The 25,301-nt window shown below is 41.8% G+C and overlaps 1 protein-coding gene across 1 annotated transcript in view; it reads left to right on the plus strand.

Annotated features, from left to right (window-relative positions):
* RNGTT (RNA guanylyltransferase and 5'-phosphatase) overlaps positions 1–25,301 on the plus strand; it is a 1,829,700-nt gene that overhangs the window by 1,072,261 nt on the left and 732,138 nt on the right. Inside the window, exon 12 of the mRNA XM_086926663.1 lies at positions 5,114–5,182. Within this exon, the coding sequence (XP_086782789.1) occupies positions 5,114–5,182 (69 nt within the window). The remainder of the gene's footprint in view (positions 1–5,113; positions 5,183–25,301) is intronic.

Consider the following 25,301-nt stretch of genomic DNA (forward strand, 5'->3'; position numbering starts at 1 on the left):
AACTAGTGTTAAAAATCCAAATTAACACTGAAATAAGTCATAGTGAAGTCAATTTACTATAACTTGCGCCCCCAGCATACACGGCTCATGATCTCACACATTACACCACTCATGACAGTGCTGATAAATCCAGGGGGCTAAAGGAATATGAAATAAGCATAAAGAAATTAGATAATTTCCTTCCTAGGATCAGTACAATCAAAGAGCTTTATCATTTTGGGAAGTGCTCACAAAAGGAAGGAGAAACAGTAGAGAAATTTGTGTCTGAGTTGCGTAAATTGGCGGCCTCGTGTAAGTTTCAAGCTACAAATGACGAGTGCATCAGGGACCAATTTGTGTTGAATTGTAAAATTTAAAGGAAACTTGAGGAACTTTGTCTAAAAGATGATCCTCCCTTGGGAGATGTGTTGATTGTGGCAGATAAAGTAGAGTGCATGATGATCTGTGTGAAAGAAATAGAGCAAGACACCAATAGTAAGGAAAATGTACAAATAGCTGTGGATGCGAAAAATGAGATACAAATAGTTAAGTGTACTCTTTTGACAGAGGACAGAAGGAGTGTTGGCATCTTCAAGGGGCAATGATATAGATGTGGGAGGGTTGGCCACATGGCAAACAGTAAGGAATGCCCAGCAATCAAAGCCATGTGTTCTAAGTTTAGGAAGTAAGGAAATGTTATTGTGGGCTGGAGAAGTAGCTCTGGTAGCAAGAAACCTGAGAAACATGGTGTGGCTGAGGTGTGCTAAAAAATTGTACTGCATGTTCAAAGAAATTGTACTGCAGATTATTGATGGAGGCTCTAGCAACCCTTAAAGATGTGGTAAGGATAGAAGACCTAGAGGTTGAGGTCATGTTTGATTCATGCTCTAGATTAACAATACTTTCAGAGGAGTTATTTAATAAACTGTTTAAGAAACCGGTTAAGCTCCAACAAATGGATTTAAACTGGAGGGTATGGTGGTCGGCCAATAACGATGACAGGTATTTTGTAGGAAAGATTGAGTATAAAACCGATGTTAAGAATGCAAAGTTTAGGTTTTCTTGTTAAGGAGACAAAACTTTAGGATGGCCATCACAAAAAGGCATAGGAGTGTATCTGAATCCAAATGCAGTACCTCAGATACTGATTGTGAATGTTAACAAGGATGTGGAGGTGAGATCTGATTTTGAGATTATTCTGAAGTATTCACAGAAATGTTAGGATGCCTCAAACACTATGTGCACCAGATAAAATTGAAAGAGAAAGCAGTTCCCTTGTCAGCTAAGGTACATAGTCTTCCCTTGAGTGTACAGCACGCAGTTACAGAAGAGTTAGTAAAATTGTGCAGCTGGATGTAATAGAACCTGTGGAAGCAACTGAATGGTTAGCACCCATTGTAGTGGAAAGAAAACCAGACTGCAAGATTCGCCTGTGGGTTGACTTGTGCGCCCTCAACAAAGAGGTAGTTGTTGATAATTTTCCTTTGCCAAACATAACAGAGATCATCACAACTGTAGCAAAGCTATTCTGAACATTAGGTCTTGTATCCAGCTATTTCCAGATCCGTCTACACTGCGACTCTCAAGAGCTCACTGCTTTCATCATATCCATGGGGGCATACCAATTTAAACGCTTGGTCTGGTAACGCTGGCGTCGGTCACTCAGAGAGCCATGTCAAAGTCAAAGGAACTTATAGAGCACACCAATCACAGAAAAAAACGTCTCATGGCGCTTGCGGGACTCCTGTAGGTTGGTGGTCGAAACTAGACATCTTTATTTCTGATCAAATAGCCACGTTTTTAATATACTGTCTGTATCGTAGGGGGGTTTAGGCAATTTACGGTAGAATTAATAGATGGGTAATTATTCTACAAGAGTACACATTTGACATAGAATAGATCCCAGGTACTCATAACGTTGCAGCAGATTGCGTGTCCTGATTGGTTGATTAGACTGAAAAGGTAGAGAAAGTCTGTGATAACCAAAGTGGGCATATAGAATTGCACAAAGAAAATGTGTGTGTGATCACCAAACCGGTGAATGAGAAGGAAAATTGGAATAAGAGTTAGAAACAGATCCCGTTCTAAGTAACTTATGAGATTTGTTAATCCAGGGATGGGATAGTGTAGAAAAGAATGAAGAGTGACTTAGGCCATATTGGATGGTCAAAGAAGAATTATCAAAAGTAGATGGATGCCTTTTCAGAGGCATGAAATTGATACCTCAGGAAGCCCTCAAGAAAAAACTGATTGGCGTAGCACATGAAGGCCATCTGGGTGTCACCAAAATCAAGCAAAGTCTGAGGTTAGACTTTAGTGGTCAGATATGAATGTACTGATTTAGAGAGAGAAAAGGAAATGCATAGCCTGTTCCACTAGTGATAAGGTAGCAAAATTACACACTCCTTCCATGCAGTGTCACTGACCTGAAGGTCCCGGGATGGATGTAGTAATGGATATCATTGGACCACTGATGGGGAAAAAGGAATTCACCACACATTCTAGTTTTAGTTGACCTATATTCATGGCCAGAATTCAAATTTGTCTTTGACATCATCTCAACCTCAGTTATAAACTTCCTGGTAGGGTTATTTTTTTTACAAGAAGGACCACCCAACACCCTTTTAAATGACAATGGTGTTCAGTTTTGCTCCTGAGAAATGAAGGAATGTATGCAATGTAATGGAATAGCACTCATACTAAGTGCCCTGTATCACCCAGAAACCAATGGGGCAGTAGAAAGATTTAGCAAAACATTCAAAGAGGGCATTCAGCTGCCAAGATCAAATGGGATGAGCTGGTAAGATGAGGTTTGGAGGCTTATCGCTTAACTCCTCATCAGTCAACAGGTATGACTCCCTTTTGAGTTCTTAAAGAGTAGAAAGCCCAATTCTGGTACCTGGGTGGATAAAGTGGCACAAAGGTTGGGTGAGGGTTGATGTGGGCCAACAGTGGATGCTAAAAGATTTGGTGTTGCAGGCAGCCCGCAAAGAAAGGTTTGACGAATTGCATACGACCAAAGTTATTCGAGTCTAAAGTGGGTACTTGGGTAAGAGTGAAAGCTCTGACTGGCCACAAAAAATGGTAAACATTTACTGAACCCATGAAAATCATAAAGTTCTTTTGCAGTGCAGTCAAGACACAGGATGGACATAACGGGGAGATTTGTGAAAACAACGGTGAATCAAGGGCAAAAAGTGGCCATACCAATGACAGTCCTGATTTGCAAAAGGGGACAACACTGAGGTTCGAGTCAGATCAAGTGGATGGGTGACTCGCCACGCAAGTTTCTTAAAAGATTACTCAGTCAAGTAATACAGCGAAATGTATTAAATGGTTTACTTTATCTTATTTTTGGAAGTGTAATGTGGTTCTATTTTTAACACTGTGAAGCCACAAAGGAAAATCCTTACTTAACACATTTGTTTAATTTGCTTGTCTTTCTTTAAATGCGTTATTCACTGTTCTGTGTTTCTGTGCTTTCTGGGGTGGGAATTAGAGAAAAATAGCTTTTGTGGAAAAAAGGTAGATGTGTGTTATCTCTCTGCCATCTAGGTCACTAGCACTGTAGAAGATACCAGAACATTGCAGAAGAGACTAGAACAGTGGAACCTTGCGATCAAAAAGTTCTAGAATGTAGAGTAAGGAGTCTGCGGGATCCTAAACTGGCAGTTGGTTAGCTGTGGCATATGGAATCAACCTGATGCTTCTCCTCACTCTCTGTTCTTCTTGTTGCATTATCATTTTATTTTGCATTAGACATTGTAGTCTATCTAAATCTGGCTCAGATACACAGTTGAAATCACCACCAACCCTGCAAGGGTATTTCGTTAGCCCATTTGCGGATATGCTCACCAAAAAAGTGGTCTCCTCTTGGTTTGGGGCATATATGTTAATCAGAACAATATTTTTTTCATTTAGCGTTCCACATATAACCACAAATCTCTCTTTTTTATCAATTTTATTCTTAGTAACTTGGAACCCCTGGCCATATTCACACTAGTACCCCCTGACGTATGCCAAGTAGGATATTTAATAGAGCTGCCACCTCCATCTCTTCTGTAGTAGTCTTACCGTCTGTGTGGGTGAAGTGAATTTCCTGTAGGAGTGTAAGTGAGTACTTATCTTTATGTAGGATTGAACATTATATATCTTTTGGTTGGTTTGTTTAAGCCCTTGACATTCCAAGTCAAGAATGTTTATACTTCCCTACTAAAAGGGACACTGATTGTCTGTGGCTGGTGTGTGGGCTTTCGGGTGAATCCTGAACCTGTGCTTCCCGCCTCCTCTTTCTCTCCACTTGCAGCTTACTGTTCATGCTTTATGCTTTGGGGGTGTATCACTAGGTACCTAAACATGTAACTCCCTTTCGATTAAACTGAGACAACAAAATCCCCTATCCATAACACATTGCACCCGTGACTTTATATCTCGCAGGCCTGTCTGACCTGCCGCGAATTAGCAGTTTGGTAACGGAAATAATTCGAAGCATGTTAATCTATTAAATACACCAACTTTGGTACTGTAGTTAGCAGTGTAGTTATTTAAACTATAAAACTTTGGTACTGTAGTTAGCAGTGTAGTTATTTAAACTATAAAACTTTGGTACTGTAGTTAGCAGTGTAGTTATTTTTTACAGGTATTATGTAGGGCAGTACTTTCACTTCTCATTTCAGTGAGACCATGTTTCCCTGTTACTGATTGAAAAACAAACTTAAAAATACTTCTGCAGCGACTAGTTCAAACGCCCTTTACTAATAAAAGACAAAAAATGTATCTGATATTTCATTTCTGATGATGGTCTAAGCTTGAGAATACATCGGACCTGCTCACTATGGAGGACTTGTTAAATTTAAGTAGCTCATGAGCGCAACCTTGAGTAGTGTATTAAAAATGTGAAGATAATAGCAGCTACACATGAATAACTGAACTCAAATACAGTTTGGTGATGGTTTGTTGCCCACCCCTCTGTTATAAGGAAAGCCCAAATGTGTGAATTCATAGCCATGCTCAAGTCCCAGCCTTATTCTTATGAACTGTAATTGTTTGTTTCAGGCACTTATTTGAGCATATTGAGTATATCTGTATGGCTAATTTAGAAAATATTTATTGTGTGTTTTATTTTATTCTGCAGCTTTTAGAAGGAAGTTTTGCCAGAGAGGTCAGTCATGAAGTGGATGGATTAATTTTTCAGCCTATTGGTGTAAGTCGAAACAACTTTCTTGTTAAATAATACATATTGCAGTTATATGGAAACATTATACGAAATGTTGTGTAATAAATAGCTGCTGCTTATGTTGCCAACTCAGTTAATAAAAGTGTTTGGTTTTATTTAAGCGTGTGCATATATATATATATAGTTCTATCCTATGCACAATATAATGAGCAAAACGCTTTGATCACAGACACACTCTAATTCCAAAGTTTTCATTTTTTTATGTAATGGTATGAAGACACCAGGAAGTGATTCTTGGGGCACGCTGCGGATCAGGTCCTGGAGGGAGTAAGAAAAAGGATATTGTGGTCTGAAGCAGTGGGCGTGTGCAATGTTCATTCTCAATTTAAGAGATTGGGAGCTATATCACAACAAAAAGGGATAAGAAAAGCCTTTTATAGGGAGATGTGATTAGTTTGGGCATTTTGGGATTACAAAGAGACCAGGAAAGACATATTGGAACATACAAATTTAGGTAGAGTGCTTAACTATCCACCACGAACCGCTATGGTTATCATCAGCGCCGTTCTGCAGAACAATAAGCTAGTTGATTCAACTTCATTTAGAAGTGTAAATGCCTTAATTCTAAATAGTGTGTTTTTGCCTGATCTGGTGGTCTGAAAGTAATTTCTCACCATACATGTTGAAATATTACAATATTGACAAATGCAGATTTATTGGCAAGTAGTTCCTAATTTTCTCCGACGTGCAACGATTTCTCTTTGCCCTCTTTCTCACAGTTCTTTATTTTTCTGTCTTTATCTTCCCAATTTATGTTGCTGTATTATCTCACACTCTTTTGTTGACCTATTCTATTATCTGTAGGTTTGCTCATCTGTTATTATCTTTCATGTATTGTTGTCTTAATTCTAGTGTTCTTCCATTTTAGTTTTCTCTCTGACCTTATATTCTAGCATTTTGCTAGCACTGGATCTTTGATTCACATGTTTAGTACTATAACATCTCCACATTTGAAATCCTTAGTGCAGTTAACAAAGCAATTGTTATGGTCCACATTTAACACAATAATCTCTGTGGCCCACTTGCCTCTGAATTTGGGACTGATAAGTTGTTACTGAGATGGCAATCCTTAATGTCCACCTTTTGTAGACCATTGCCAACTTTTGTGCAGCAGGGACTTGAAAGGAGTCCGCTTACTGAGTTGCAAATTATATCATGTTTTTAATCATGTTTTTTATTGACATTCTGCTCCAGCTAAACTCCATCTGAATTCTATGTTCATGTAAGTTGTTTTTTAAGTGTTTTACCTTTCCAATTGGGTATTGGCAATTCTATTTATAGCTCTCCTTGGCTAGGGCACTGGGCCAAAGGATGGGTTTCTATCACCACTGCAGTTTCTCCCTCTACGCATGACTGAGAACTCATGAGAAACAAAACATTAATCCCTTTTCAGACCTTGTTCATTCTCTGGACTAAAGAAAATATTTTCTGGTAACCTTCTTGAAAATATATTATTTGAATGTATCTTAAGCATAGTTGGGAACCTTTTTTCTTATGTCAATTTTCTCCAACAATACCTTGAAGAATAGGCTAATCTCTTTTCCTCGCAAAGAGGGAGCCTCCCCTTCCTCTGGAAAGGATCTATGCAAAAGAGTAAACACAAGTTTCCTGTCTAAAAAATGTAGGCTTTGCATTGAAAACATGAATATATTTTTTATCTGGGGATAAAAAAATAAAAAAGCTCTGATCTGACTTGGAGATTCTGTCTCAAAAGTATGCCCTCTCAATGAAACAGCATCCATCTAATTACTACAGTATATGTCACCAAAAGAGGAGGCCAATTCTTTTGCTGCCTTAACATTGCATATTTCCTGATTCACCACTCCCTTATCAGTCGGGCCCTCACCAACTGCAAAGTTAGCAGACATAAACAAAAAGACTTTCCTTTCTGTGCAAATCAATACTGTTAGACTCTCGACCTTATCAGAACATTTGAAATGGAACCTGAAATATACACCTCTACAAAACTATTAAAATATCTGTTTCGATTTTATTAAAAACCGGCATTAAATGCCAACAAATGTCATGATCATTTTACATATACAATATAAAATACGAAGTAAATTTTTTTTTATCATATTACATAGAATGCACGATATACATATAAGTTGATACAATAGTCCTTCTGTCGACGCGTTTCGGTGTCTTGATCTTTTTGTAAACACCTTCTTCAGGACAGGTACATAAAATCTATAACATTTCAAATCTGCAAACAAATACATACAGTTAATATCACTCAGAGGTTATATATTTCTCCTATATTTAATCTAGGTTTTAGGTAGATCTGTTAAGGTCAAGTGGGTCTTACTTAAAAAGCTTATATCTTTGTGGTTCTTCTTGTTATCCTTAGACTCGAACCAATTCTTCTTTTAAATTATTCGACGAGGCATGGGCCTGTATTAGAAAGGACGGTATGGGTACCAATCTCAGTGACGATCTTTAATATGCATGAGTACCCTTCAGAGTGTTCTATTCATTAATGAGCAGTTTATGGGCTACTTACATGTTTTTGTCACACAGGATTTATTACACGGAGTTCGGGTCATCAATCTGAAATATGGATGATCCTGGAGTTTTCAATTCTCCTTTAACTCTTATTGCCCGGATGTTTGCTTTCCCGGTTTTACCACCATGCAGTTTTGGACTTGCTTCAGTGGAACTTTATCTATAAATGGAGTTACACAAATATTATTTCCCACTCTTTAGTTAATGTGGGATGCACATTTTTTTCAGTACAATTACGATCTATTTTGTGCATTCATTTTTATCAGGCTCACATATAAAGAGTATTCATTTCCTCTAATTCTATATTAATTTTTCTTCCTCGTTACAAGCCAGTTATATATTTAGCAGATTATGATCTTGCTCAGTGCCTATTTGTAGAGATTATCTTTATGCGCAGTTAAAAACTCACTGTCTACATGCTATTATACTCTTATATTTACATGTAGAGTTTGTGCACATTAGTTGGGTCATCAGCCCCATGGTGGTATTATCCATAAGAATGGTCCTAGGGTTTATGGGTATTCAGTTCAACTAAGACCCACCACAGTGATATTATTACGAGGGATATAGCGTTAAGTCCCTAATTCTTTTAAAAAAAGCCTTAGTAGGTAAACACACGTTAAACTTGGCTTAACCTACGGCCCAATATCACATGGTGCTACAGCGTTTTCCTTACCTGGCGTCTAATGACACACCGTCCTGGTCGGCCTCCTACCGTCTTCTCAATCGAGTGCCGAAGGACTGTGGCCACGCCTTTATATACCATCCACCTAAATGTTTAAATGGGTAAATTGCCTTAATTGAACGCTAATTAGTTGCGCGTTACCGTCACAGGAGTGACCTCGTGGTCGGAAGAGGATTCATCCGAGCGCCATTTTTGTAGTTTTTGATAGGTTAGCGTTATGGTGTCCATGGTAACCACAGCAGTCTCGTAACCGGAAACACCATTGGTTACTTTCAGCGCCATTATGGTAGTTTTATTTACACATGGATATTCGTAAGATCTCTGCTACCCGTGCCTCCTCTTAAATTTAGTACAAAAATAGGCGCCATCTAGGTAGATTATTTTAACCAAAAACACGGCCATATCCTCATGTCTGTAGCCGGTGTCCATGAGTGCGCTATTTGTAGTTTTTTTGTAATTAATCTATGTTACTCCACTCCTTCCTAGTATACAGTTATTCCCATTTTTCTCCAATTTCTTGCCCGGGGATTCATTATTACTAAATACGAAAATTGTTGTATATAACAATCAAATGTCATTAAACACAATGCACTTTGCAACATTACTTGTGACATATCGCTCGCTTTGCAGGTTTTATCTCTCGTTTTTCTCCATAAAAACCACATTTTGGTTCTTTAGCCAAATATAAACAATGTATTGTTTCTATTTATCAGAGAGTCTTTTTTTTAATATACAAAAAAATACAAACCAAATACATCAATTTCAAGTTCATAGCATGGACATATTCTCAAACTATATGCATATTATATTTATAACAGTTTTTTAATTCAAAAAAGACGGTATCAATTTCAAGTAAATAGCCCAGATCTATTTCCTAAGCCCTGCATACAAAACATTTATCACAAGATCAGATGTCCATTCGCCTACTTCCTTTCTATACATTCAATTTTAGTACATTACATTCTCATGTATATATATATATCTATACTGGATTAGCATTTTTAGCATAGTTGTATTATCAGCCAAGTTGTTAAACATTATACATTTGTTGTTAACCACATGTATATATTGATGTAATCTATAGTTTAGCCAATCTGATAGCTAGACTCGAGACACAAACATAGTTCGCAGTCTGATTAAATGTTCTTAAATTTAAAGAACTTGATCAAAAACCTAACCTTGACCCGGACAACCTGGCTAATTTCAGGCCGATATCACTTCTCCCCGGCATTAGCAAACTGGCGGAAAAATACATCAACTCCCAGCTCTCACACTACCTGGAGTCCAACGAGCTGTTAAAAACCTCTCAAACCGGTTTTCGCCCGGGCCAGGGGACAGAAACAGCGATGGTAGCGGTAGTCGAAGAAGCTAGGAAAATCATCGATGCAGGAGGATCAGTGGCAGTGATCCTCCTGGACCTTAGCGCAGCATTCGACACCGTCAACCATAGCATCCTGGCCCAACGCCTGGAAAACCTTGGCATCACTGGGACGGCCCTCGACTGGCTAAAATCCTTCCTCCACAACCGCTCCTTTCAGGTGGCGGAGGGAGACTGCATTTCCAGGGAAACCCCGATACGTTGCGGAGTGCACCCAGGGCTCTTCATTGAGCCCTACACTCTTCAACGTATACATGGCACCTCTTGAACAAATTGTCGTCCCCTATGGCATTAAACTTCTGACCTACGCGGACGACACCCAGCTGGTCGTCTCCCTCAGCCAGTCAGAACCCCCCACCATCGATCTGTACTCCTGCCTGGAGGATATAGTCAGCTGGATGAGCGACTCCCACTTAAAGCTCAACGGGGACAAAACCGAGTTAATGGTGCTGGGCAACCAGTCCCACTTCCGCCCGGAGTCTCTGTGGCCCCCCAGCATGGGCCCACCACCAATCCCCAAAACTGATATTAAAAGCCTGGGGATTTGGCTGGATGACAAACTAACCCTCAACACGCAGGCCAGGAAAACCGCAGGCACATGCTTTGGCCTACTTCGCTCCATCCGTAAGATCCTCCCATTACTCCCATTCCAGTCAAGAAAACTACTCATACAGGGTCTCATACTGTCTAGACTTGACTACGGCAACGCCTTATATCTTGGTTCCCCAAAAAAGTCATCTCTAGGCTACAGGTGGTGCAAAATGCGGCCGCCCGAATCCTCACAGGCACAAAAAAACGCTGCTCTGCTAAACCTGCACTCAAAGAACTCCATTGGCTGCCGGTGGAGCAAAGGGTGCAATTCAAGGCCATGTGCCTAACTCACAAAATCCTGCATGGAAAAGCCCCTCCGGTCCTGAAAGATCTCGTGACTCCCTATACGACAAACAGAACCCTACGCTCAACCAACGCCCATCTGACCCAAATACCCAGGATCAAGAGAACACGCTCTGGAGGTCGGCAGTTCTCATTTCAGGCGTCCAAGATGTGGAATACTCTCCCACCGGACCTTCGGGCCCAACCTAATCTCCTGTCATTTCGTAAATCCTTGAAGACATGGCTGTTCCCCTGACCTCTTCCTCACCCCGCCTGACCCTACCTCTGGATTTCATAGTGGATTTCAGTTAGCGCTGGGACGCTCTCGGGCAGCCATGCGCTCTATAAATCCCCTTCAAATTCAAATCAATAAAAATTGGTCATTATTAAATAAATCTGACAAAATACCATTGAAGAAACCCACGTATGCATATAGGCGGAATAAAACCATCAGAAACCACGTGGTGCACACGTACAAAGAACCAAAGACCTCCCTTCAAAAAAGTATAATAAGTGGAAACACGATAAAAGGAAATATCCCATGTGGAAATTACACTCATAGCAAAAGCATGCTGAAATCCGAAAAGGTAGAACTTAATGGGACAATACACTACATGAATGAGCACGTAAACTGTAGGACTACAAATGTAGTGTATTTGATTGTTTGTCCTTGTTCCAAGGGATATATAGGCGAGACAGGGCGAGAGATGCGCCTGCGATTAACTGAACACAGGTCAGCCCTAAAAAATCATAAAAAGAATGCGCCTTTGGTGGAACATTGGATAGATAAGAAACATGACTCTGAGGACCTAAAGTGGTTCATTCTCGAAAAAATTAAATCTTCATTTAGAGGTGGGGATATGGACAAGAGACGCAAACAGAGAGAGCAGTTTTATGTGTCCAAATTTAAAACCTATCATCAGGGCCTAAATAATAGGGAAGAATGGGAAAGGATGATCAGATAATGACTTTCTATCCGTATGACCAAACCACCCCATCTAAATTTAAGAACATTTAATCAGACTGCGAACTATGTTTGTGTCTCGAGTCTAGCTATCAGATTGGCTAAACTATAGATTACATCAATATATACATGTGGTTAACAACAAATGTATAATGTTTAACAACTTGGCTGATAATACAACTATGCTAAAAATGCTAATCCAGTATAGATATATATATATATATACATGAGAATGTAATGTACTAAAATTGAATGTATAGAAAGGAAGTAGGCGAATTGACATCTGATCTTGTGATAAATGTTTTGTATGCAGGGCTTAGGAAATAGATCTGGGCTATTTACTTGAAATTGATACCGTCTTTTTTGAATTAAAAAACTGTTATAAATATAATATGCATAGAGTTTGAAAATATGTCCATGCTATGAACTTGAAATTGATGTATTTGGTTTGTATTTTTTTATATATTAAAAAAAAAGACTCTCTGATAAATAGAAACAATACATTGTTTATATTTGGCTAAAGAACCAAAATGTGGTTTTTATGGAGAAAAACGAGAGATAAAACCTGCAAAGCGAGCGATATGTCACAAGTAATGTTGCAAAGTGCATTGTGTTTAATGACATTTGATTGTTATATACAACAATTTTCGTATTTAGTAAAAATGAATCCCCGGGCAAGAAATTGGAGAAAAATGGGAATAACTGTATACTAGGAAGGAGTGGAGTAACATAGATTAATTACAAAAAAACTACAAATAGCGCACTCATGGACACCGGCTACAGACATGAGGATATGGCCGTGTTTTTGGTTAAAATAATCTACCTAGATGGCGCCTATTTTTGTACTAAATTTAAGAGGAGGCACGGGTAGCAGAGATCTTACGAATATCCATGTGTAAATAAAACTACCATAATGGCGCTGAAAGTAACCAATGGTGTTTCCGGTCACGAGACCGCTGTGGTTACCATGGACACCATAACGCTAACCTATCAAAAACTACAAAAATGGCGCTCGGATGAATCCTCTTCCGACCACAAGGTCACTCCCGTGACGGTAACGCGCAACTAATTAGCGTTCAATTAAGGCAATTTACCCATTTAAACATTTGGGTGGATGGTATATAAAGGCGTGGCCACAGTCCTTCGGCACTCGATTGAGAAGACGGTAGGAGGCCGACCAGGACGGTGTGTCATTAGACGCCAGGTAAGGAAAACGCTGTAGCACCATGTGATATTGGGCCGTAGGTTAAGCCAAGTTTAACGTGTGTTTACCTACTAAGGCTTTTTTTAAAAGAATTAGGGACTTAACGCTATATCCCTCGTAATAATATCACTGTGGTGGGTCTTAGTTGAACTGAATACACATAAACCCTAGGACCATTCTTATGGATAATACCACCATGGGGCTGATGGCCCAACTAATGTGCACAAACTCTACATGTAAATATAAGAGTATAATAGCATGTAGACAGTGAGTTTTTAACTGCGCATAAAGATAATCTCTACAAATGGGCACTGAGCAAGATCATAATCTGCTAAATATATAACTGGCTTGTAACGAGGAAGAAAAATCAATATAGAATTAGAGGAAATGAATACTCTTTATATGTGAGCCTGATAAAAATGAATGCACAAAATAGATCGTAATTGTACTGAAAAAAATGTGCATCCCACATTAACTAAAGAGTGGGAAATAATATTCGTGTAACTCCATTTATAGATAAAGTTCCACTGAAGCAAGTCCAAAACTGCATGGTGGTAAAACCGGGAAAGCGAACATCCGGGCAATAAGAGTTAAAGGAGAATTGAAAACTCCAGGATCATTCATATTTCAGATTGATGACCCGAACTCCGTGTAATAAATCCTGTGTGACAAAAACATGTAAGTAGCCCATAAACTGCTCATTAATTAATAGAACACTCTGAGGGGTACTCATGCATATTAAAGATCGGCACTGAGATTGGTACCCATACCGTCCTTTCTAATACAGGTCCATGCCCCGTCGAATAATTTAAAAGAAGAATTGGTTCGAGTCTAAGGATAACAAGAAGAACCACAAAGATATAAGCTTTTTAAGTAAGACCCACTTGACCTTAACAGATCTACCTAAAACCTAGATTAAATATAGGAGAAAAAAAATTATAACCTCTGAGTGATATTAACTGTATGTATTTGTTTGCAGATTTGAAATGTTATAGATTTTATGTACCTGTCCTGAAGAAGGTGTTTACAAAAAGATCAAGACACCGAAACGCGTAGACAAAAGGACTATTGTATCAACTTATATGTATATCGTGCATTCTATGTAATATGATGAAAAAAAAATTAACTTCGTATTTTATATTGTATATGTAAAATGATCATGATATTTGTTGGCATTTAATGCCGGTTTTTAATAAAATCGAAACAGATATTTTAATAGTTTTGTGTTAGAGGTGTATATTTCAGGTTCCATTTCAAATGTTCTGATAAGGTCGAGAGTCTAACAGTATTGATTTGCACAGAAAGGAAAGTCTTTTTGTTTACGTCTTTTACTTCCCAGTCCTTTCTGGCTTAAGGGAAACTCTCTCTTTTTGTAAAGTTAGCAGACATTACATCACACTGATGACTACAACTCCCTTGTCAATAGCCACACTCTGATCTAGTTCCTCCTCATTGTCAATTCTTGCCAGTGCTACAAGTTTCACTAAAAAAGGAACCCATGGGACTTTGGAAACAAGTAGTGAAAGAAGACGTAGTGAAGTATATTCCTGAAAGGTAGTTTAATTTGTGTATAACACCAAATAATCATTTCATGTCAATAGAGCTGGAAGGGGGCTGTTATGAGGAGAAGGGGTCAAAAGTTATTCAATCTATGAACCTAATTTCCAAATTAAATGGTCATAATTCTGGCAGCTTTTTTTCTACTTCTGTAAACTGTGATGAATCTCATTTACAAAAAAGAATTACCGGCTGGGCACCACAGGTCTTTCAGTATATCGTGCAACCCATTCACTGAATTTTGCTCGCCTCATGTGCAGCTTCCAACTCATATGCCAACATCTTCAGAAGAGGTTCCTACTGTCCTACCTTTGACTGCCTAAAATGCTCTTGCTCTTATTTCTAGTAATAATGCGAAGATTATGTATAATGAGAAATTACAACTTCCCCCTGATAAAGGCAGAAGAGATTAAGACCATCTGTGACACTGGTAACAAATGTCTGATCAACAACCAAAAGGCTAACTATGTTGTATAGAGGAAACCCTCGATGTGGTTCCAACCACTCGCTCTACTCTAAATATTGTCAGAATGTAGACAGTGATGAACATGTTCAGTCAGATGGAGTGGAAATCTGAAAAAATATACTTCATTCGAAATATCTCTAAGCGGAATTCTTATTGGTCTCTGCAATTTCCTTCCTTATTTATCTAATCTTGGGAAGAATGGAATACCTTACTTGGTTTCAGACTTCAGATCCACAAGACATCCATGCTGTGAACCTCTCATTCTGGTTTTTTCTATTTGCTGCCATGCTTTACGACCTCCAATCTCAGACCTGTAATAAAAGAACCAGTGAATGTGTGCACTAGTGCTTCAGCTGACAGCTGAAATTCATCCTCAGAATAACAGTAACAAGAAGCAGAGGGTGACTTGTATTAGGAATCGAATTAATGTAAAAGAGCTCCATGAGTACAGAGTAACTTGTGTTGCAAGAGTTTCTTCCTTCTCAATATTTGAAGTGCTAAGCAGAACATAAAGCTGCAGGAAGAGACCTCAACCGTGGAACTTCAAACTGGCTTGGTGTAAGAAAAATGTATTCACAGTGTGTCCCCTCCAGGTGTCTTTCTGTGCATCTAGAATGATAAGATTAGTAATAGATGAGAAACATCTCAAATGACAGTAACATCTACCCAAGAACTTCCATGACTTCTAATGCCTAAGAAAATCCAATTTCCCTTTCCTTTATCTGGGCTCAACAAGGACTATGCATTAATTTTTAAGTTCACTGCAGGCGAGATTGTATTATGGATTTTTTTAGAACTTCTGCAAATGCTAAGGATAGTGCTAGACTGACAAAGGCGGTATCAGACTCAGTCAGCTCCACTGTATCCAAAACAAAGCAAAATCCAAGCCACAACCTGCACACAGTTGTTCCTTTAAGATCCAGGGAAGATTCTTGGTATAAAAGACACAGCAAAGCCATTCTAATTTCCTATGCAATCGTTTTCATGGAGAGAATGGAGGAATTACATTGTTCCAATTGTTAAACTGTTCCTAGATGATAAAAGAAACCTCCTAAAAAACTACCCTAAAAGGCAATATTATTGACCCAGCTATGTGCCAGCCAACATGGAATTCAAACTGTTAGTGAACTGTGTGGTCTTAAGACAAAGCTGGTGTCAATGAACTTTCTTTAGATCAGTGGCACAAGCAAATATTCTAGACATGCCATTTGATGTAGAAGCCCTCTTTGTTAAAGTTAGTGATTAAAGCCTCAGGGCATAAATCAAGATTATGAGTTCATTAAGTGTGTTGGGAGTCTTGGAGATGCTATCCGCCACTTTAGATTTAACAGTATGTATAACCAACACACCTAAATGAAAAACAAAATATGGGCTTTCATTCAGTGGAGAACCCAAGAATCCTCCAAATGACCGACTCCTTCTGTATTTTCACCCTGAACTCATTCCAGTCCAGTAGGTAGCCAGGACCCGAAGCAGGATGAACGTACTTCAGATTAGTCACATCTTGGAATGCACAAGAATCTGTCCGAAACTCCCCTGTAAAAGACAACACAAATCAGCTCTGTTACTGCTCCTTGAGGGGACAATGAAGTCCAAAATTGCTAGCATTTTGTTTTATTTCAGGTGCTTTCCGGTCAGGGAAAATTCTGGGTTTCCAGGCACTCCCTGAATCTTTACTTTTCCAAATGTGGTTAAGGAACCTGTTACAGAGCTTGTTGTGTTTAGCCTGTTATTTATGACTGGTTTGTTATCTCTGTCCTACATATGCTCTTAACTCATTGTTACTCTTTCTGCTCCCTATTCATCTTGTATCTGGAACCCTGTCATTTAGTCTGATTCCTGTCACTTGTTTGTCCTCTTTCCTCTTCTCTCCTGCCTCCTTCTTTCCTTTTCTCTCCTGCCTCCTTCTTTCCCTCTTCTCAAGTGCCTCTTTCCTCATTGTCATTGCCTATATAATGCATAACTAATGGCCGTCAACATAAGTCTTGCCTGGAAGGTTTTCAGTTGGATAACATTCAATGAATACTGCATAACATGACAGTTTTTCCAGTTGCAAACATTAATAAGTGTGTCTACTTACAAGAAGCTTCTTACTAAAAAGATGAGCTTCTCATAATATTTCATTAATGTCTCTGTTATTATTTGGCTCTCCATTGATAATGGCTACTAAGCCGAAGTGGCACATGTGTTTACTTGTCCTGTTAGCTCCATCTGTAATTTTCTACATAATACACACAGCTGTTTTGTTATTTTGGAGGTTTTTTACTATTTTTGCTGCTGTTAACAATTTTACAATTTTCAAAGCAGTTTCTAATTGCTCATTTAACTCTAGTTATTGCTTGCTCCTCCGCAGTTCTTTCTTCAATAGATTTTAATTGGTCCATTCAGGCTTTAAATGCATATATTTAGAAGTGCCTTCACGTGACTTATCGTGTTTTCCTTTCTCAGCACAAACAAGAGCCCAGACCTAAAATCTCATTTTCTAGAGGAAATGCATGTTTAACACATGATGTCATTTTTATACAATTGCTTTATTTAAAGTGCTCAATCTAAAAACACAGGTGACTGGGGGCCACCAGTTAGATAGTACGCTTTGCCTGCTTCTTTTATAAATTATAGAATTACTTTAGAGGGAAGGTTCGATCGATGCTCTGTGCTACAGCTTTGACTCAGTGATCACTGTACATTGAAATGACTTGGCAATCTCACTCCATAACGTTTTGTGGTTGTGTTATTCTGCCAAGTATCCCATCACTTTTGGCAGATCCAAGATTGAAGCTCGTAATGTAATCAGTACTCTTTTATGTGAAAGTGGACAGAAGCAAAACCTGAACTGCTTTGGAGCAAGTCATGGAAAATGCATAGTGTTGGGTAAATTCTGTCAGGAACGGAGGCGAGTATTCTGCTCAACTTTCTTTATTCCTTTTTCCAGCAGCTTCAACTTTCACTTAACAACGAAAAAACTAGCACTCCCATTGTGCTTGCAGCAGGGGTCATCCACAGTCCACCAATAGGCAGTCCATATCCTCCATTAGGGCGTGTGCTTCCTGTGCAACCTCTTCTTTCTTTTCCTGCTGCCAATAGCTAAGTAATCTTTTCCCTCTTGTTCTTCGGGGTTGGTGGAATTTCATATATAATTATTTGTAATTGACTTGTGTTTTTTATATTTACACTGCTCACTAGCTGCCTACTTTGAGCTTGTGTGCTTTTTTTAGGTCTCACGACCTATCGATGTGCGCAAGCGCATCGAGTGGAGCGAGAATTCAAGTGGCGAAAACATCATGAAACCAAAGGGCTTTCAGCCCCGCGGTTTTCATGCAGTTCACGTGAACCACGTGATTAAACATGCATGCGCATCGGCAACATTTCTCAATCACGCTCCTACAGGCACGCCCCCCCACCAGGCTCTCCCGCCCCCATCAGGCTTCCCTCCTAATCCGCCGCAACATTTCTCAATCACCCTCCCACAGGCACGCCCCCCCACCAGGCTCTCCCGCCCCCATCAGGCTTCCCTCCTAATCCGCCGCAACATTTCTCAATCACCCTCCCACAGGCACGCCCCCCCACCAGGCTCTCCCGCCCCCATCAGGCTTCCCTCCTAATCCGCCGCAACATTTCTCAATCACCCTCCCATAGGCACGCCCCCCCACCAGTCTCCCGCCCCCATCCGGCTTCCCTCCTAATCCGCCTCCCCTCGCTCGCATTCTCGCCCCAGGCTCTCCCGCCCCCATCCAGCTTCCCTCCGCCATGTGCCTGCCACACTAGAGCTGCGGACGCCTCAATCTCCTCCCACCTCGCATGGCCGTCCTTTCTGCCCGCCAGCACTTCAGTTCCGCCCTGTCTAAACCATGCCTCCTTTCTCGTCGTTGCCTCCCTCCTAAATCTTACGTGGTTGTCAGCCGTCTCTCGCCACTCTTCGTCTTTACTTTTTTGTCCTGATTGCAGCCCAGCCTCTCGCATTCCCAGGCTCTCCCGCCACCATCCGGCTTCCCTCCTAATCTGCCTGCCTCCCCTCGCTAGCATTCCCGCCCCCATTCCGGCTTTTGCTTGTCGCGTCGCTGCCTTTCACCTTCCTCATGCTGTATTACTCGCATTACTTTGAGCTTAAATTATCCACTGCTCTGCACTTTGTTTGATATACCACGAAAGCGCAGACAGACTCTCCTAAATCTTACGTGGTTGTCAGCCGTCTCTCGCCACTCTTCGTCTTTACTTTTTTGTCCTGATTGCCATCCTGAAACTCATGGATTTTGAAGTAGATAACTTTATTGTGCTTCATAGTCGAGCGTGACCTCTCTCCTCGCCAGATCACGGCCAACTGAACGGACTAGAACGTCTAGCTCTCACAGTAGCAACAGAACATTAATTAACAAAGCTGTAATGAGATGTCCCGCCCCCCATCCGTCTTCCCTCCGCGCATCTCCCCACCAGGCTCTCCCGCCCCCATCCGGCTTTTGCTGGTTCTGCCAAAGGTTGTGGCGCCAGTAAGACCGCGTTTTTTTTTTAAATTGCTCGGGAAATCAGTGAGTTGAATTTGGGATTGAACAAGAAGCATCTCTGTTTCGTGCAGATTTGCGATCACGTTTAGCTCATCAGAGTAATCCTGCTTGACATCGGTTTGACTATGGTTGCCTTAACAGTTGGTATGAAATCCTGGCCCCATTGCGCGAAATAAAAACGTTCACACACGCAGCAGCGCACTGAAAAGAGCATCGATAGAAGATCTTTTCTTTCCCTGAAACGGCAGCTGTCGAAGTGTGAAAATAAAGGTATGGGATCGGGAACTATAATCTTCAATGCTTAATGGGCAGTGGGGTCCGGGTCAGTGGAGGCCTGAAAGGGGCAAAATATCCTGCCATTCTTTATCTGACCTTTCGTCTGCAGCTTACGACAGATATGTGTTTCACTCACTTGCTCAAGTGATAAATTACACCCGTATCCGCCACACATGTAGTAGTGCAGAATCCAGTGCACTCCTGACACGCATCGCCCCGTACTCCCCATGGACATTTTATTATGCTCTTCACCACGCATCCCTTGGTGCACGCCATCTTGTTGTCTGCCGCTCCATAGCCTTGTGTGCCTCGTGCTGCTCTTGGTTATCTTTTTCTTTCACTCCTCGTGCTTGACGCATGTGTGGTAATAATATGCTGGCATACATGCAAGGGCTTACTTGTGTTTAGTTGGCCTGTGTGCATGCTCTCTGTACCTTTGTATCAGCATATGTGCCCCTATGTGTGTGCACTACACAAAAGCCACATATATTGGCTTTGTTAATGTTAATTTGCTTCGTTTTATTTTCCTCTTGTCTTTTTTTGTTACCTACATTCACATGTTCACGGACTACAGTTGTTGGAAAAGTTAAAATCACCTCGCTGATATTTTGAATTCCCTATGGCTTTTTTTCTATTCTTTTAATTAAAAATGTTCGAACTTTAGTTGCTTATGATATGAAGTGATTTTTTTTAATTAAAAACTAAAATTGCCATTTTTATTGCCCTTCTTCTCTGTGTTGTACCGCTGAAACGACCTTCTTTCACTCCAAAGGCTAGTTGCATGTAAAGTGTTGTCTCCGTTTATCTCCCTTTTTTAATCCATTTTCATTCGACAATTTAATCACAAGCAAATGTACTGTAATATTCACTTCACTACTGTTTTTTTACCTGAGGAGTTGTCTTACATCTTTCCGTCCCAAACTACTGCCTAAATTATTTTGTGCATTTTCCACATAAAATTAAATAATCAATTTACCATTCGGTGTGCCAGCTGAATTTGTTACCATTGTCTCACATACCCAACATTGACTTAAGATACTGGTTTATTTTTACAACAATAAAGATGTTCCTCGCATATTGATAAAGTACCCTGAGCAAAGTTGTATTTGCTATCTATCACTCTATTACTGCATTTGCAGCTTTTATCTCTCCTCCTCTGCGAGCTTTCCAATCGTTCCTGCCCCCCCTCCCCCATTTCATTTGTTTCCTGTCTCTTCATTGCTTGCCCGTCCCCCAAACCCTGTGCCTTGCTACGGTTTTCAGACTGCCGATTCTGCTGTGAAACCACTGTTTTGCCCTGCCTGTGTTTATGCTGCATGAGTTGTTTCTAACCCTGCAACAACCTTAATTGCTGGGGGTTATATACAAGGGTATGGTCGGTGCTTAGGGGCTTCATGTCTGTGGCCAGCTCACCATGATTAAAAAAATAAATATTCATTAAAAGGGAAATCACCCAAGCAACCCCACTCATCCACGCAACCCCACTCATCAACGCAACCCCACTCATCCACGCAACCCCACTCACCCACGCAACCCCACTCACCCACGCAACCCCACTCACCCACGCAACGCCACTCAACCACGCTACGCCACTCACACACGCTACGCCACTCACACACGCTACGCCACTCACACACGCAACGCCACTCACACACGCAACGCCACTCACACACGCAACGCCACTCACACACGCAACGCCACTCACACACGCAACGCCACTCACACACGCAACACCACTCTTGTTGCCAATAGGTCTCGCAGTAGGAAAGTTGGAGCCATTACAATTGCAAATAACAATGCCTTTTATTTCTTTTTCATTTTAAAAACATAACAGGCTTTTTCATTTTCAAAACCAATAGCTCCAACTTTCCTACTGCGAGACCTATTGGCAACGCCAGTGCTTCTTTTTCCTGTGTCAGGGAATTTTCTCCGAGCCGCGGGAGCGATTTCTAAGCTCTGCTCGCGGCCCCTCTCACAGAGTCAGGCGGTGCAGTACAGACCAGGAGTGCAGGGGGCTGGTGTCTGTGTCTTTTTGATCCTTGCCGCTCTAGTCGGCGGGATCGTCAAGAGGTAGACACAGCGCCTGCAACTCAACACGCTTCCTGAGCGGTCCGGAAGTCCTTACGGCCACGGAGGAGTGGGTCTTTATTGATAAGTGTTTCAGCCAGATGCACACATCGCAGGTCGGTAATTAACAGAGTAAGGCGCGAGAGAGCACTTCGGTGCGAGGTGGCTGATAGGGGCGTGCCCAGACTGTCTAGACACCCAGTACAAACCAAGGGTGAGTCGCCCCCATTACGGATGGGAATATGCGACTAGCTCACTCAGCTGGCACAAAATTAGTGATTTATGCACAAGGAGATTAGCCTTACAGTAGGTCTTCTACTAGCACAGAGAACGCTCCAAAGTACAGTTGCCTACCTTTGCCCTAACTGCATCTGCTTTAGCTCTACCATCATGGAGGATGAATATGCAGAGGAGGTGTCTCTGCAGGTTCTTAACCTGGATGATGAGTTCAGCGATGCGGTGGATGCTTCCAACCAGCAAGTAGTTGCAGAAGCCATGGGTCTTTTAGAGCACGGCATAATGCAAATTGCGTATGCTTCCCCAGGAAGAGCAACTCCAGCACGCCTCAAAGCGCAAGCGCCTCCGGCATGAACGTGGGAGCCTTCAAGCACTTGAAGAGGGCTTTCTGAGCAAAAGCAGATGCAGGCTTGCAGGATACCACAGACACCCCAAAGAACCCCACTTTCCACGAGATGGGGAAGACTTCTTAGGGTAATCAGCAGATGTGGCAGGCCCCTGAAGACCCTGGCGCCCTATAGTGCCCCGCTTCAGATACTCCTAAGGAATCAAAGGAACTCTCCGACATGTTGGTACCTGAGGACTAAGTACATCCCCGGTCCTCGGAGTGGACACCCACCCCCAAGTTTTCGGCGTTCGTAGCAGGGCTCCTTCGCAAACCCCTTGAGAAGGGGGGAAGGGCTTGCCTTAGAGAAGAATTCCCCCACCCACCCTACCGGGAAAGGTGGCGACAATGCCAGAGGTTAACCCGAAAATGGCCACTTTCCTTCAAAAGTATATCCTGGGGCCCTAAAAATAGGAATAGACAGATCGTGTAAATCCTGCCAGGATAAGTTATTAGATTAATCATGCCCCATTATGAAGATCTTGGAGTCTGCGAAGGAGGCCAAACGGGCAGGCACACCCCTTCTCCAGAAAGGGTTTCGAACTGGGTGTAGCACGCATAGTCTTAGTGGGCAATGCTAATTGCGCCCTCTCTACAGAGAGGCAACGCTCCTTTCTCCTAAAAGTGGACCCCAAGCTGAAGGATTTAGCCTCTTCCGAAGTGGGCACAGTAGCTCAAGGCGATCTGTTCGGAGAACCGTTCATCAAAGAGCTGACAAAGTTTGTACCCACCTTTACGTCCTTGGACAAGGCGCGGTCCTCCATTAAAAAGGTTTTCCACCCTAGAGTTTTTGTCGGGCCGGTCGTGGCAGAGGGCACTTGACCGGCCGCTTTTATACCCAAGGCCCTCAAAGAGGCGGCAAGAAAAACCAAGACACAGGCAGTCAAGAATTCTTCCAATTGCGTTGAGGCTACAGAGAACACTGTGGCTGAGGAACAGCATGAGCCCAACCCCTGGTCACATCAGGTAAGCCTTTCTCCCTTTCCCCATTTGAAGGTGGGTGGCCAGTTGGTAGTTTTCGAGCACAATTGGAGGTCTATCACCTCCAGCGCATCGGTGCAACAACTATTCAAGGATTCAAGATAGAATTTTAAGAAAGCCAGCTCCACATCAAGTGCCTAGAATTGATGGCAAGCTCCTTCGCAGTCCAGTGCTGAACGAAGGACAAGGTGTCTAGCAACATGCTCCCGAAGAGGGACAATTTCTAGGCGGCCCGTTACATCAACCATCTCTGAGGAACGAAGTCCAAGGCTCTAGCAGACTTGGCCAAGGACCTTTGGACGTTTTGTCTCTCCCGCAACATGTCTGTGATGGCGGAATACCTCCCAGGAGCCTCCAACGTAATAGCAGATTGGTGCTCCAGGAACTGGTCGGACATGAGCATGTGGCAATTGCATCCTCCGGCCCTCCGGAGACTCCACAACATGTGGGGCCCGTTCTCTATAGACTTTTTTGCGTCCCTTTTGGACCACTAGCTACCGCGATTCTTCAGTTGGAAACCAGACCCTCTGGCTACCCTCGCAGCAAACATAATCCCAAAAGGCCTGCAAGTGAGAAACTAGCCGACAATATTCATTGATGTGCCAAAATTCAGGGACGGTTTCAGCTTTGTGGCGAATAACTGCTCTAGGCACTGGATGGTGCTAGGGGTGGAGACGGCCATAGAATATGTCAAGAGATTAACACAGGAGATAGCTGACCTAAAAAAGGAAATCCTGGAAGACAGCGCACTGACCAACGCGAAAGAGGCACTAGAGTGTGCTGAAAAAGCACTGACAGAATTCAACACAGTGACCCTGAATAGGAAGTTGGATAAATTGGCGAAAGATATCCGCAATTACGATAAAAAGTATACTTATCCATACTTGGTTGACGAATATTACCAGCAGGACGAACAAGGTTTTTTCTCCAACAGAAGCAGGCAAGGTCCAAGGCGCTTCCAAACCTTCAAAACAAAGGACCACTGTAATTTAATCCAGAGGTCCTGGGGGATTTAAGAGGGTATATGGAGTATGTCCTCCCAGCGAATACTTTACAACAAAAAATACTCCAAAGGAAACCTACTGAGAGAACCGATAGTTCAATGTAGGTAGCGCACATAGGAAAAAAAGAGAACCTATGTGTAGGGTGGGATTAAACACTAACTGACTAGGGATGTGTTTGATATGCTAACCATGTCTATGTGTATGGTGGGGGGGGCAACACTGTTGTTTTTAGTTACCCTCACATACCCTAGTGGTGTCATGCTTCATCATTGGAAGCTTGTTTCGTTCCCAGTATAAGAGTTGGCTGGGTAGTTTGGTCTGCCCTGTTCCCATGATGCACTGGGCCAGGGTCAGACTAATTTGCATATAGCCGGGTTCTGAGCTGGGATGGTGCAGTGAGCTAAAAACGGTGATGGGTCAAGCCCTGATCTTTGGACTGGGTAAGAGTGGTCTGCTTAATTCAGACACTCTGTTCAGCACCACCCCCTTTTCTGAATCGTTTTTGTCCACCATAAGCGTGGAAGGGTATACTCAGATGTGAGTCCCTTGTTCATTGCACCATCAGGATTCAAGCAAGCCGGGCCGAAGACGGCTGAAATGCCAGAAACCGGTCCCCGGAAGCTTGTTTCCTTCCCAGTATAAGAATTGGCTTGGTAGTTTGGTCTGCCCTGTTCCCATGATGCACTGGGCCAGGGTCAGACTAATTTGCATATAGCCGGGTTCTGAGCTGGGATGGTGCAGTGAGCTAAAAACGGTGATGGGTCAAGCCCTGATCTTTGGACTGGGTAAGAGTGGTCTGCTTAATTCAGACACTCTGTTCAGCACCACCCCCTTTTCTGAATCGTACAACAAGATGTTAGTCACATGTTTTTAAGGAATGACATAAATCATAAAGGCATAAAAGCGGGTTAACTGATAAGTTAGTCAAAAGATCAGTACCATGGTTAAAACTTTTTCAGAGGCACACGTTGCCAAAACATATTTACACATTTACAAATACTATCC

Source organism: Lissotriton vulgaris, chromosome 6 (assembly GCF_964263255.1).
Source record: "Lissotriton vulgaris chromosome 6, aLisVul1.2, whole genome shotgun sequence".
Lineage (NCBI taxonomy): Eukaryota > Metazoa > Chordata > Amphibia > Caudata > Salamandridae > Lissotriton > Lissotriton vulgaris.